The sequence below is a fragment of the Schistocerca piceifrons genome, chromosome 2 (assembly GCF_021461385.2).
Source record: "Schistocerca piceifrons isolate TAMUIC-IGC-003096 chromosome 2, iqSchPice1.1, whole genome shotgun sequence".
Classification (NCBI taxonomy): Eukaryota; Metazoa; Arthropoda; class Insecta; order Orthoptera; family Acrididae; genus Schistocerca; species Schistocerca piceifrons.
The window spans coordinates 828,616,888-828,631,546 of NC_060139.1; the positions used below are offsets into that span (position 1 = coordinate 828,616,888).

Consider the following 14,659-nt stretch of genomic DNA (forward strand, 5'->3'; position numbering starts at 1 on the left):
ATACTGATAACTAGGCTCATATTGCCAAGTCATTTGTAAATTTGATACGACTTTGAACCTCACTAAGTCAAATATTTGACGTAATTAAATTCATGAATACATTTTCAGAAAGATACGTATTATTCTGCTCTAGAGCACGTCACACTGCACCCCCAACTTACTGTCGCATTCCTGTCGCACGCATTCTTCTCAGCTTTGGGCAGTAGATACAGCGCCGGTGTATGTGCTGTCTGGGATGAAAAGACTGGCGCAGGAGAAGAATGTTAGTGGGCCACATGAAACCACAAACCAGTAATAAGACTGGTGAAAAAAGGAAAAAAGAACTTCAAGACAAAATCTCTCTATGATCTACACAGGTGGGACACTGACTTATCCTGCGAACAAGCAAACAGGAGAAACATTTCTCAAGTTTCTCGAAAGGTTTCACCTGAAAGGTAGGTGTTTACTGAAAAACCGAAAACGTTTAACTGTTTGAGTGGAACTTACCAGCGATGTCCTCCGTTCCGCGGGGATTCACCTGCGCGGATTCTCATTGGCGGCTGACCGACGCACGTCAGGCCATTGACATATACACAACTCCCTCAAAAATCAGATAACGTCGTGACAAGGCCCAACGTTGTGGTAAACTTTATCCTGAATCTTTTGCGCAGCGGAAAGTCTTCACAAATCAGTAAATGTGTCGCGTTCCGGCACAGATCCAAGCTACCAATATAGAGTTGATGTGGCTTGTGTCACGCAAAAAGGCTGTTGACGACACTATTATTTCGTGGTGCTTTTCCCTAAGTAACCTATATAACGCAGTCGAGAGGGAGTAGGATCTCCTTCGTTTTTTAGGGTTAGTGTTGGAGAACGGAGAAGCATCTTTGACAGGGACAGTGATCTACCAAAACAGAAAGGAGATATGAACTTTTCCAATAAGTTTATTTATCATTAGACATATTTATATATGAGGCAATTGACCGTCAAATCCATTAAAACACACATGCATGAGTTATACCTGATACCGACGTTTTGCTATCGAAACCCCTCTCACTATGATTCCATCGTATGCCACATGAGCTTCTTACTATCAAGAGACGAGAGCCACTTCGCTTCTTGTTCTAATCAATATGAAATACACACTTCATTACTTTGGGTCCCTAAGCCAGAGACAAGTGCAATCGTTCCAATTTCCTCTGCCGCCTACTGAAGCAGTGGCCACTTGATCTAACTACTAAATCATTGGCCACTTGGCCTGTATACTGCCATTTGGCTCACAGAGTGACTGTCTCTGTTAAACGTTATTGAATGAATCATAAATCAGGTCCTTGTAAGTTATTTTTCTTCTTATTCTTCTCCTCGGGCATTAGGCGAAATTGCGTGTTACGGAACCTATCATCGCCGGGGCCTTCCTTTGTCTCTCCTTCCTCGGCACTTATAATTTCTAGCCTTTAAGAGGAGTCTATCACTCTCCCTTCTTTCTAGGTGTACGTTCCATTTTCTCCTTTAATCTAGATTTTTATCATTAACACTAAAATTATTATGTCTTCTCTAATATCTTGATACCTTAGTCCGTCTTCTATTCTGCAACCTTTAGCTCGTCTCAGGAATTTCATTTCCTGTGCCTTAATAAGACTTTCTTGCTTTTTTATTAATCCCCACGTGTCGCTTCCATAGAGCAGTGTGGGGTCTGAAATTGTCTTGTAGAATTTGAGTATCTTTCCGAGTTTTGTTTTTAAGATTTCTGTTAATTGTTCCACATATCCTGCTGAATTTACTAAGGTTAATTTCTATATCTTTGCTGCAGCCATATCAGACGTCACATTCTAGGTTACTGAAGTGGTTAACTTGCTCTTAAATCTTCTGATTCCCCGTAAGTCCATTGTCTTAGTCTTTTCTGCTGGCATCTCGATGTCAAATTTCGCATTTTTGTGTTTCAGTAAGTAAATTTCGTCCTATGGACATTATCAAAAGCTTTTTTTAAAAAAATCGATAAAATCGATGTATGTCTTCATTATTTTCTCTACATTTCCATATTATCTGTTGTATAATAAAACCCATTTGTTTCTCATACACTAATACTTCTGTTACGTTTTTAAGTCTTCTGTTCAAAATCTTGGCATTTATCTTGTATGGTCAGTCTAGTAAACTTATTCGGGGCTACTGCAGAGACTTTTGTCAATTTTTTAAAAAAATTGATATAACTCTAGCAATTTTCCAGTCTTTGAGGATACTCTTGCTGCTGTCAAAGTTTCTGGCCCCTTCGTTCTGTTACAGCAGTGCTAGTTTCTGTCACTGCAATACTCTGCTACTCGCCTGTACTGTCTTGTCTTGATACTGGCTATGGTTCTAATTTTCTGCGCTTATTAATGGCCGTTTTCCACTTGGATTTCGTTGCACACAACCATCTTCATAAGATTTCTGGGCTGCTGTAATATTCAGACCCCAAGTGAGTGTCTCAATGCCGTACGCTGGCCGAGATACGTAGCTGTAATCTCCCTATCCTGAGCTCGCCCTCTACTTCTCGCCTTCTTGGCGGTTTAGACAAGTCGTAACCACGTACGTGAATGGCATCTTGACTGACCTTCAAGAGATAACTTGGTACCAGCTGTGCCCAAGCACGTTAACTTACAGACATATTCCTGTTCACCGTTGTGTCTCCCGGCAGCACCCACATGCGTGCCTGCCAAGAAGTTTCATCAGAACTACTCCACTTATTCTCTCACACTGAATGCACAGAACTGTACATCAACATCACTGACGTCCGTCTCTTGAAGTAAGGTGCACAAGGAAGAAAACAAGTTACTGTCAAAGAAAGAGCACGGCTTCAGGAAAAACCACGAGTGTGAAACACAGTTTGCTTTATTCGAACACATGTTCTGCAACAGGTTTCCGAATGGTCTTACACCCTGTACCACCTCGCGTCTACTTAGGTACGATCATACGTAGTCTTTTCACAGATACGTGATTGCCTCGAGAAACATCTGTGTAATGGAACACAGTATGCTATACCGGACGGCGAAGTTCCACGGAGACGGAAGTGACACTTGGTGTGTCCCAAGGATGTTTAATAAGATCACCAACGTTGTCTGTGAACATAAACCATTTATGGGATAGGAACAGCACTTGTGTACACTGAAGTGTTACTATTGGCCGATCGTAAGAAAGTTTAGGAAGACTTAGACTAAATTTATATTTGCTGTAATGAATGATGGCTCTCTTTCAATTCAGATAAATTTCGTATAATGTCTGTAACAAAGGGAAATAAGCTGATAGTATCTGATTACAAGATTAATGTTGAACATCTTGAACTTGTCGAACCGTGTAAGTGTTAAGTGGCAAAAACTAAGAAGCAAAAGAAGAAGATCACATAAAATCAGTATTGGGGAAAGTGAATGGAAGGTTTAGATTTGTTAGAAGGGTTCTGGGAAAATAGAAAGCATCTGGAAAGGAGATCTCACAAAAGACGTAGACATAGCAGCAGGCATTGATCGATATCAGAAACGCACTGCCAGGCTCATAACGGATCGATGTAGCCCGCACTACGCCGTGCAACAGAATCAAAGTATCACTTTTTCAGAACACCTTAATTGTCTCCCATTCCCAAGTACGAGTGATCATTTAATTCTGTTGCGCAGTGTAAAATATAACAGTAATATTTAGGGAACTTAAATGGGAATCTTTGGAATAGACAACGTAGTTCTGGTAAAACTCGTCTCTGTAAATTTAGAGATCCTGTATCCGAAGAAATCTGTAAGACCATTACACTGCCACCATCGTATAGCTCACACATGTATCACGAGAATAAGTAAGGGAGGTCAGAGTATGTACAGGCGCATAAATTCAATTTTTTTTCCTTGCTCAGTATTTGAGTGGAACAGGAAACAAAATCGATAATAGTGGTACGATATACCCTACGCCAAGTGCTGTACAGTGGCTTGTGTTAATATAGAGGATAATTCATCTCCCTCCACCTATGGTTTGTATGCAACATGCAACGCCTTCAAAAACCATTCGCGAAGTTTTCATATTCTCTTGCTACATACAAGCTATTACTCATACAGAAAAATGAACAGACCCTTTGTGGAGGAAATTTAATGTAGTTAAATTTTGTACTTGGATAGGTTTTCGCTGTAAGCCATGGGTTTCGAACTATTCGAGAGAAATCTGTTTGAAGGTCACTTTTATACTTTTTCTTGCATAATTCGAAAACTACGGCGTCTGGCGAAAACATATCACAGTACAAAATTTAACTGTATTAAATTTCCTACAAAAAGGTCCTGTTCAATTTTTTTTCTGTAGGACTAATAGTTTGCGTGTAGTGAGCGAGAGGATATGAAAATCTTGAATGTGGTGTCTGAAGGTATGGCGGGTTGCATAAAACCCACAGGTGCGGTGGCTGAATCACACCGTATAATATGCAGAAGCAGAGAAAATATCATTAAATATCGCAGTGGATGATTAATGAACCATAAGGCACGGTTAAGGCTCTCAGAAGTATAATTAAAAAGCCTCTCTTTCATATGTGACCAGGTGAAAGGGAACTCGACTTCGCTGGATCAACTGGGATAACTGTCAGCAGTAAGCATGATTGATATCGTACACGTTCGGATAACTTCAGCTATTATCGCTGTCCTATTGTAATTCATTCATGTTATAGTTGTCTTTATTATTTAAGAAAGCCAATCTAAAATGTTAGTAGTGCTTAAATTCCAGTAACCAGTGTGCGATGAAGCTGTTTCCATATGGACTATATGAAGTATATTGAGATACTTGCTTAAAATGCACACAGCACGGTTACCTTGCCGTTTCGGGGTACCTAGTTCAGTAATCTCTTGCATGGCGCCATCAGAACTCGTTTCGACAGAGCTTGCTGTACGAAATCCTCGTGTTACTCGCCTCGCATCAAATAAGAAAGCAACTTCACGAACAGCACCAGGTAATGATGAAAATGTGACATAAATGAAACCGCAATAGAGTATTGACACCAAATCAAGTCACAATGACGTAAAATAACATATTAATACTACAAGAAACTGTCACAATCTTTCACGAGAACTTTAGGAAGAACTGGTACGAAAGCGACGCCAGTGGATCTTTCTTATGAAGCGTGTGCGGTAACAGTCTTCCTACATATCAGAAAGCAACGAGTAGTAAAAGATAAAGACAGAAACAAAATCCAGACTACAGAAATATGATTCCTGAGATCAGTGCTGGGTATCGCGAGAGTATAGAGAACAAGATAAATCTGCAGTTGTGACCACACAAACGAAGCATTTAAGAGTTTAGAAGGAGCCTATCAAAAACATCTGTCACGCTCAAAATACACTTTATGTGATACATTCGATACAATTAATAATTTTGTGAAAAGTGAAGTGCCACAAAATTAGTAATTTCAATAAAATAATAATATGTACTTCAAATAAAACTGGGGTGTTTTTCGCACTTGTTAACAGATATTTATTGGTTAAAATGTATTAATATATCTGTAGCTTCAAAATTACTAATATAAATATTAATAATTGTCGATGTCTAAACAGAAGTGTCTAAACCAAAATTTTACTTCATTTTAAAACCACTTCAATAATGAAACTACCTACGCCCGGCTTAGCAGTATCGCGTTGCGAAATTTGTCGCCAGGTACCATATTACTCAAGATTCTACTTAAATATTGATCAGCACATTTGATGTTATAGAACATTGCTTTTAAAACACCAGTAGCACCCTGATGTCCATGATATCGAAGAGTTCAAACTTTCCGCTATCAACACATTGTTGGTAGCTTCAGGTAATTTTATTTACGATATCCTCCATTCTTCAACGCTTAAAGGTTAAAATTTAAATTCAGCTAACTGATCCACAGTTTTCGACCTATTTGAGTATCATGACAAGAACAGTCGTCCTTCTAAATCTAAGACAATGCACGTTGTAATATCACAGAACTGTTCCAATTACAAACTGCTTCAGTATATTCCACATTTTTTTTTGTATAATATTCTATTGGTAGAAAATCCTCTAGGCCCATTGGGTCAGGGAGTTTGGCGTTGGCAGTTTATTTTGTTACTTTCAAAATTTCATGCAAGGGTTTGGTTGTGTCCTTTTCTCGTAAGTATGCACTGTAGTATACTCGTAATTTCTTATTTTTACTTTTTCGGTAACTCTTTGGTAAGTCCGCTTATTTGTGTGAAACAGTGGTCTTTCATATTTGCTATTGCCCACAGAGTCGACAAGCCACATACAATTTGTGTTACATTAAACGCTCCCACTGGTGAATTTACAAGTAATTTCCTCACAAAAACAGTTCACATCAGTTTTGCGACGTTAACATGGCTGATACACGAAACAACAAAGACCGCATTTTTATCATTGTGCAGCAGTCCCAATGGTAAGCATTAGTTCCATTCTTCATTCCAGTAATGGGACATAATCATTTACATCTAGACCTTATCCTCTAAAAATAAAGATCATGTCATGTATTTCACGGTTGAGAAAAGTTTTATGGAAGCATTAGCCAAAATTGGAACACCTCCATAGCGTAGCGGTAGCGTTTCCGCCTACCACGCAGGGGGCCCGAGTTCGATTCCCGGCAGGGGACTGGGTGTTGTGTGTCCTTCATCATCATTGACCCGCAAGTCGCCGAAGTGGCGTCAACTAAAAAGGACTTTTAATACGGTGGCCGATCTCCCCCGCATGAGGCCTCCCGGCCAACAATGCCATACGATCATTTCCATTATATACATTATATGTGTGTTTGTTTAGGGTGAGAGGAAAGCGCTTAGCGTCTCATGCATATTCTGCAAACATTATCAACAAGCTGCGGGGCACTGGCGCAACACTCAATGAAAAGACAGCCATTCCGTTAACAAATCTTTAATGGTTATGCTTTTCTGCCATGTTCTGTCCTACTGCACAAAAAATCAGAGCTGTAACAGTACTGCTGGGAAACACCTAACAGTAGAGCCCCATTAGACATCTTCATTAAATGTGAAAACCTCGAGCCATGAAATACAATGACAACAGAGTAAAATCGTAACTTTCTGGAAGTAATGCTGCTTCAGATAAATCAGCCTGATAGTCACACTATGTAATTTCAAACACTTCTTTTTTTAATTTCTGCGCATACAGGCAACGTTTACAATATACCATGTAGGAAACTGTTGCGGATAACGGAGCCTGGGATAAGACTTCACAAATTAAACAGCTATACACTTTACGAAATTTCCTTTTAGTTACATTTTCAAAATGTTTGTTGGCACATCGTCGCATTAATGATGTTTCGCGGATGACGAGGCAACTAAGAGCGTAAACTCCTCATTCGACTCCGAATATCCCTTAGTTTCATGGTCGAACTTCTCTGGGAACGGATCCTTACTCAAATACGTACCTTTAAAATGCTGATACCCTTTAAACTTCCGGAAATTTTGCATGAGAATTGCTTGGTTGTTGTAGCTCAAAAACCAGTGGGTAGTCGTTGATGAATTTCCAATAACGTTGAAGCACACGCTCTAAACTTTAAGGTGAAACGTGACTCATAAAATTGTAGCGATTATTTCAGTACCCATAATATTTTTTATGAGGTTTGATAATGGAAAACTGTGTCTAGCATGGTGGTTTGCATGTAACGTGAAAAAAACAGAAATAGATTTTAGAAGAATGAAACATCCGAAGTGTTATGACTGCTTTTATAGGAGTAGGACGACAAAAGAACGGGACTCTGGTTCCACGTCACCAAACTTCGCATCACGCCTACCAACAGTAAATAAAGTGGGAAAGTGTGAGTAGGAATCACGCACTGAGGGTTGCGTACAAACTTAATATATATACAGTTCATCCGTCCTGGTAATCGAGAATCTCAAGTTCCAGGGGATTCAAATACAATATCAAAATCTCTACAGAAGTTCCTCAATCTAATCCGTACACACAAAAAGAAGCTTCATTTTGTGATATTCATACATGTAGATGTAGATATACATGTAGATCGAGAATAGTTAATAGGACCTTTATTTATTTACTGAAACATGATAATAAGTTACATTTATGTTTGCATGCAGTAATGTTCGTTTGTTATGGTTTTGATGAATGATGAATGCAATGTATGTTCAAATGGCAAAAAGGCATTTTTGTGTGCTATAATTATAATTTAACTATGATTACAATTTAACTATGATTACAATTTAACTATGATTACAATTTAACTAGTTTCAGATTTTTTCGCTTTACTTGTAGTGTGAAACCTTGCTTCTTGTAGAATTTCAGGTTTGATGGGTGAGTTTGCGAGTATCAAAATATATGACATAAATCGATGAATCCTTTGATGGCATTGACTTTGAAGCTTCAGTTCCTTACATCGCTAACGGACCTTAGTCTTTAATATGTGACATAAATTTGTACTTGATACGAAAACCTGTTCCAGTGAAAAAGAGATCTTAAAACACGGACAGATGGGCAGACGGATAAAAAATGACAAAAAAATATTTTTTCGTGTGATATAAGTACAATTTTCAGATTTTTTTTCTTTTACCTGCATTGTGAATCCTTGCTTCTTGCCGAATTTCATGATACTAGATCTACAAGAAGTACACTATAGGTTTTGATGAGTCAGTTTTCGTTTATCAAAATATGTGACATAAATGGCTGCGTCTTTGATTGCAATGACTTAGAAGCTTAAAATTTTTACTCTGACGACGACCATTTTCTGTAATATGTGACATAAATTTGAACTTGATATGCCTAAAAAAATGTTAAATGTGTGTGAAATCTTATGGGACTGAACTGCTAAGGTCATCAGCCCCTAAGCTTACACACTACTTAACGTAAATTATCCTAAGGACAAACACACACAACATGCCCGAGGGGATACGCGTAACTGTTGCAGAAAAAATGGTCTTAACAGTCGGACAGACAAACGGACAACAAAGCGATGCGGAACCCTTGTTTCTGCCGTATTTCTGTTACTCCTGAATCACAAGACTTGTAATTTTGAACGACTGACTTTTCACTGGTTTTCCTCTGCCTCTGAGTAACTGCTGACCTCTGCCGCAGGATATGTCGCCACTCTCGAAGAGCCCTAGCGGTAAGGCCCACCGCACTCCGTGGGGAAAGGTCAAGGACATCATCATCCAGACGCGCAAAGACAGCTTGAAGCGTCGCGGCGCTGGCTCCACCGACGCACACCTCGACTCCGCGTGTGATGGCGCTATGGACGGCAACGCGCTGCAGTCGCAAGACGCAGACAGCTCGGTAAGTACCTGTTTGCGACGCATTGCCTGTGCTCAGCAGCCATTCTCGCATTAGAACATCACTGAGGTACCTAACTTACTTTTGATTAAAGTCACTCTGTTTATTGCGAGCATTAATTGTGATCCGTACCAGCTTCAAGTGGTGTAAGCTTTCAACTTTTCTCGGTGCGTGCGGTGAATGAAACGGCTGGAGAGCTGTGACATACGTGCCCAACATTTACGTGTCAAAGCCAGCTGTCATATCCAGGCGAGCTTATGGACTCAAGCCAGTAGCTATCGCTGCCGTACGTAGTGGTGGGGCAACATGTTCATCTATCTGAAATAAGAAGTACTTGACATTTAGGGTACACAGAAAAGAAAAATACAAACGTGAATTAAAGTGCTGTCTTTTACGTTTTGCTTGTGCATCGTTTTTGTTTATTTATTTTATAGATTTTTCTATATTTCGGATTGGATTATCATTTTCTTTGTTTAGGTACATGTCTGTTACATAGAAGGAGATACTACAGGTGCTGCTGGATATGGTTACAACGCATCCTGACAATCCTTCAGTCCTTCTTCGCAGCGGATCGCGCATTCTTTCAAGTAGACCTGGCTCCATGGGGCTACGTCACACGCATTGTTTACACACTCCTGTAACGTTTGCACATTAACGATTGGTCCCCGTGGTTAGAAACGCAACGGAATCATGTCCGGTGAGCAGAGAAGCCAAAGTTCGAATCTCCTCGATTAATCTATTGCACTTGAAATGTTCCTCTGAATGTCCCCATGGCCACACGTCCAGTGGATTCAGGTGTGCTACGAAGAGGGGCCGTCGTCCGTAGAACGTAGCGTTGAATACGGTTCCCTGCAAGGTAGAAAATGGAGAGTTGGCCCGTCATGCATAAACCACAGTTCGTGTCTTTTTGCAAGGGTAACGGTCTCTAGCAGTGCTGGTAATTCATTGCTCACTAAACTGTAACGATATGACGGCCTATACAACGCTGAGTGGTGCACATTACTCATCGCAAGCAAAACAGCCCATATCTCAACAGGTACTGGATTTCGGACATATAATTACAGAAACTTTTCTTCTAGTTTTGACCAATATTACCTACTAGCTTAGCGTCCACCGCTTTGCTTGCGCAGACTGTATAGACTGCAGATTTTTTGTTTTTTTGTTTTTCTTTAATCGAATTTGTATGTTGCTCACGAATTGCAACACCTTCTAAACATTTCGCGCTAAATAAGGCATTAAAAGCATGGTCTTTTCTGAATGTACTTCTTATCAAGACAGAGATCCTGGTTGCTGGAGTCCAAGGTGTTTGTTAACCATGCCTTCTGTGTCCCTTTGGTGATATTTCCATAGGAACTTTCATCCCTTAACACATGTTTCTTTATATCCAATCGTGAAATTGAAACGTCCCCTTTGAACAATTGTACATGACTGTGCTTAACCTGACACACAATATTTTTAGCGCAACGCAATCTGACTTTCAAAATTCCCTACAAAAGAATGGCCCTGACTAACATTAAACTATACCTTTCACAAATCACTTACCTCACAAAAATCTTCGCTGCTCAAGCTACTGCAATACAGCGAGCGCCACTACTGTCAGCTAAATAAAAGATTCAAACTACAGAAGGCACTAACTACTGATAGGGATAGTTAGCAAATGAAAGATATTAATAGAGAACAAACAATGTATTTACCTTAATAGTCATAATATATATATAGCAGTTCATGACAAATTACAAAACTCCGCCATCTCTCTCCCCACATCCACCACTGCTGGCGGCTCACCTCCAACTGCGCAACGCTACGCACTGTTCACATCCAGCTGCCGCTGCTCAACACTACAATGGCGAGTATTACAACAATGCAAAGCAGCCAAAGGCTGCACACAGCACAGCCAGTGATTTTCATACAGAGGTGGCGTTACCAATAAAAAAACCTAAACAGCCTACTTACATAGCCTCCATGCTCCCCACAAAAAATTTTACAAATTGGATTGGGCAGTGGCCAATACAGATTTGAAAATAATTTTTCATAATTACAATAACAAAGAAATCAAATGCACACACTTATTGATACTATGTTGGTCAAAAGCTCAAATTTTCTCACAGTCTATAAAGACAGTCCTGATCGTTCATCTCGGTAAAATAGTAGTGTTTTTCTCAAAGTCTGAGCAGTAGAAGAAAATGCACACGGAAGTAGTGGATTTCCATGCAGTCTTGAAGAAGTAGTGTTGTCCTTCCAACGGAAAGACAGTGCTGACTCTTGACATGCTTACAGGTAATGGGCCACAACAGAGCAAACCCACAGCAGAGTCAGTCGAAATTTTGAAGAGTGTTGATGGGTAGGTCATCACAGAGCAGACCCACTGTAGTCCTGGTAGAGATTACAGTATTGGTGGGCCACCAGAGGTGCAGACCCACTGCAGTCCTTGTAGAAATAATGGTACTGGTGAGTCAGCAAAGGTGTAGACCCACTGTAGTCCTTGTAGAAATAATGGTATTGGTGGGTCATCAAAGATGCAGACCCACTGTAGTCCTTGTAGAGATAATGGTATTGGTGGGTCATCAAAGATGCAGACCCACTGTAGTCCTTGTAGAGATGGCCAGCAGCCATCTGTTGTGACTGTGCAAGTGCACAATCACCATTGAAGAGTCTTGCGGGTAATATAGCAAGTCCATAAACCACCACTTGTGCACTCACAAAGTTTTCAGAACTGTCCTTAGAACCAACAATGCTGTTATCCAGTCCCTTGCTGAATTATTAACACATGTGCAAACACTAACAGTCCCTACTTCCCACATATTGTCCATATACTATGACCAACAGAAACGTGTGCAGTGAAATGTAACTTACAAGTTAATAATAAGATGAACTGGTGTCAATTACAATTTTATAACATGAGAATACAATTACAAAGGTACAAAATACATAATTAAAGAACATAACAATACAGATAACATTTGTAGTAAAACAGGCGTTACAAAAGAATAGAAATAGACATATACGTCAGTGTTACAGGAATTATGACATACATAAAAGATCAGAATAACTTTCGAAACATCAACTTCACACATGAGCATTAACACAAAACAGAATAAATAATGTCTAAACATCTTTACAAAGTAAATAACACATTATTAATGCCAATTGTATTTGAGGATAACGGTATTCCTCATCATAGTGAATGTAACTTAGTATTAGAAGAGAAAAAAGTTCTATGAAACAGTACACAGAGACAGGAAGAAAACAAATACACAAGGGTACACAAACATATAGTGGGATAACACAAAAGGGAAAGGACAGGGTTTGTTTTACTGCAGTATTTTGCATGGAGATCTCCCTTTGTTCATCATTATTCCCAAAAAGTCCTATCTAAGCCTGCTTTCTGTATTCTGTTCATATTTCTTTCAAAATAATTATTTCTGATTGTACAATACTCATTTGGGCCCAAATCTTTTTCATATAACTTCGCAATGCATTCTTTACCTATTCTCCATAGTCAGTTTCTTATATAGTCTACCCCCTCTTAAGCTAACTTAAATCTACTGAGCTCAGATGCTAAACTAAGGGACGAGGCAATGCAGCAGCACATAAAACAATTAATATAAACAGCAATAAAAAAAATGAAAAATCGCAAAGCAAGCTACAGTAAATCTAAATTACCAAGCAATTCAACATTACAACTAATATGAGGCAATGCACAGCAAACAAAAAAATAAATCTGGCTTAGCAGAGTAACACAAATTAAAGTTCAGTAGCGCTATGCCTGGCAAACAGCAGCTTATATCTAAACATGACATAGCTCAAGCAGAAAAAATAGTACACTAAAGATTACAATGCAGATAAGGGAAATGTATAATCACATCTTAATGTCTAAGTAATTAAAGTGGTGCACCACAACAACTTATTGTAAAAGAAATATTACCATGTACTTGAAAAGAATATTATGTATGCAGTTACTGTTACTAGTCCCTTCTTATTGTTCTTTCCTTTCCAAGTGCTCCTTTTTTGAAGAATGTGGATCACAAAATTATTATTTAATAGATCTGTTGACAGAAAGTGTTCACATTAGCAAATGCATTTAATTTTATTTTATGAAACCAATGCTGCAACACAGCTGGAAAACAGATGTCAAATGAAATAAGCAATTACGCAAACCAAAGCATAAAAATATCATTCAATAGCTATGTGGCATTTCGTAAGTCAGTATCTCTCAACTCTCGTAGAAAGACACTTGTCATTATCAGGTTTGCAGATGTAAGAATATTTCCCATCAATTCATAAGCATTTCAGTAAATATCATAAATTAAGAGCTCCACAGTGTAATCATATGTTTTCAAGTTCGACCGTGTCGTTTTTGCGATGCTTTCTACAAAGGAACGTCAATAGCGAGGATAATGGCCTCCCCTTTTTTTTTCTACCTGTGCCGCTGAAAGGCTAATGGCTTTTTTTTCGGGCGGCTGTCGCCCAGGTGGGTTCCCGCGACGCATTACGTGCAGGTGGTTACTTAACTTTCTTACGGAAATATTTACTACAGCAGTTTCCGCTACAGTGACAGTCTCACATAAAAATATTTCACAGGTCAAGAATAAGCGTTGCAAATCTGTAGAAAGAAAATCCTATAAATATAAGTGTCCAAATAAAATATTCGTCAGCATTGTGATACAGTCACGCATTTACGCACATTTCATAACTCTTAAAGTACGATTCTTGGTTTCCAACATACTTCTTATTCCTCATATACGGTAGCATCATCTTATTGATCATAAACATATCTCAACAGCATAGTACACATCGTTGTCGTAATAATATCATAACACCTCAGTCAAATCTCAAAAACGTCGTAGCTTTCTGCAATAATTTCAAAACCTAAAAAAAATTCTCTGCTCATTTCAATAGTGTCATCTACCTCAAACATACTTTAAAATCATGCTCCCTTACCAAATACATCATTCAAAGCTCTCATAGTATCACAATGGTTCCGAAAAAATATGAACAGTTTACAAAGTACAGACAAAGTACAGTTTCGTAAGTGTGAAGTTATCCAACTGTGTAATTACGTAAACATGTGTCACTGATGTAGTAAAAAACATGTTTATCTCTCAGTTAAATGATCAGATAGCTGTGTAATTTGTGTGTTAGAGAAATATGGTACCGATGTGTAAAGTTGTATAAGCAAATACCATATTAGCTAGGGTTCCTTGTGGTTGCCACACACATGGTACACAAAGTAAGCGTGTACCCCCCTGAGGATTAATGTAATTATACCCTCAGGTGTTACAGATTAGAACAATGGAATGAAATGTATTACGGAAAACCTTTGTATCATTGTACTTCAAATATCTTTAAAAATAAATGATTTAAGTACAATTTTAATCACTAATATACATGTCCTGTAGCGCTAAATGTGCGTCTTGCTGTTAGATAATCTCTGTGGAAGTGT

At 38.9% G+C, this 14,659-nt stretch overlaps 1 protein-coding gene across 1 annotated transcript in view; it reads left to right on the forward strand.

Annotated features, from left to right (window-relative positions):
• LOC124775905 overlaps positions 1-14,659 on the forward strand; it is a 476,308-nt gene that overhangs the window by 181,196 nt on the left and 280,453 nt on the right. The window contains exon 3 of the mRNA XM_047250740.1: positions 9,022-9,219. Within this exon, the coding sequence (XP_047106696.1) occupies positions 9,022-9,219 (198 nt within the window). The remainder of the gene's footprint in view (positions 1-9,021; positions 9,220-14,659) is intronic.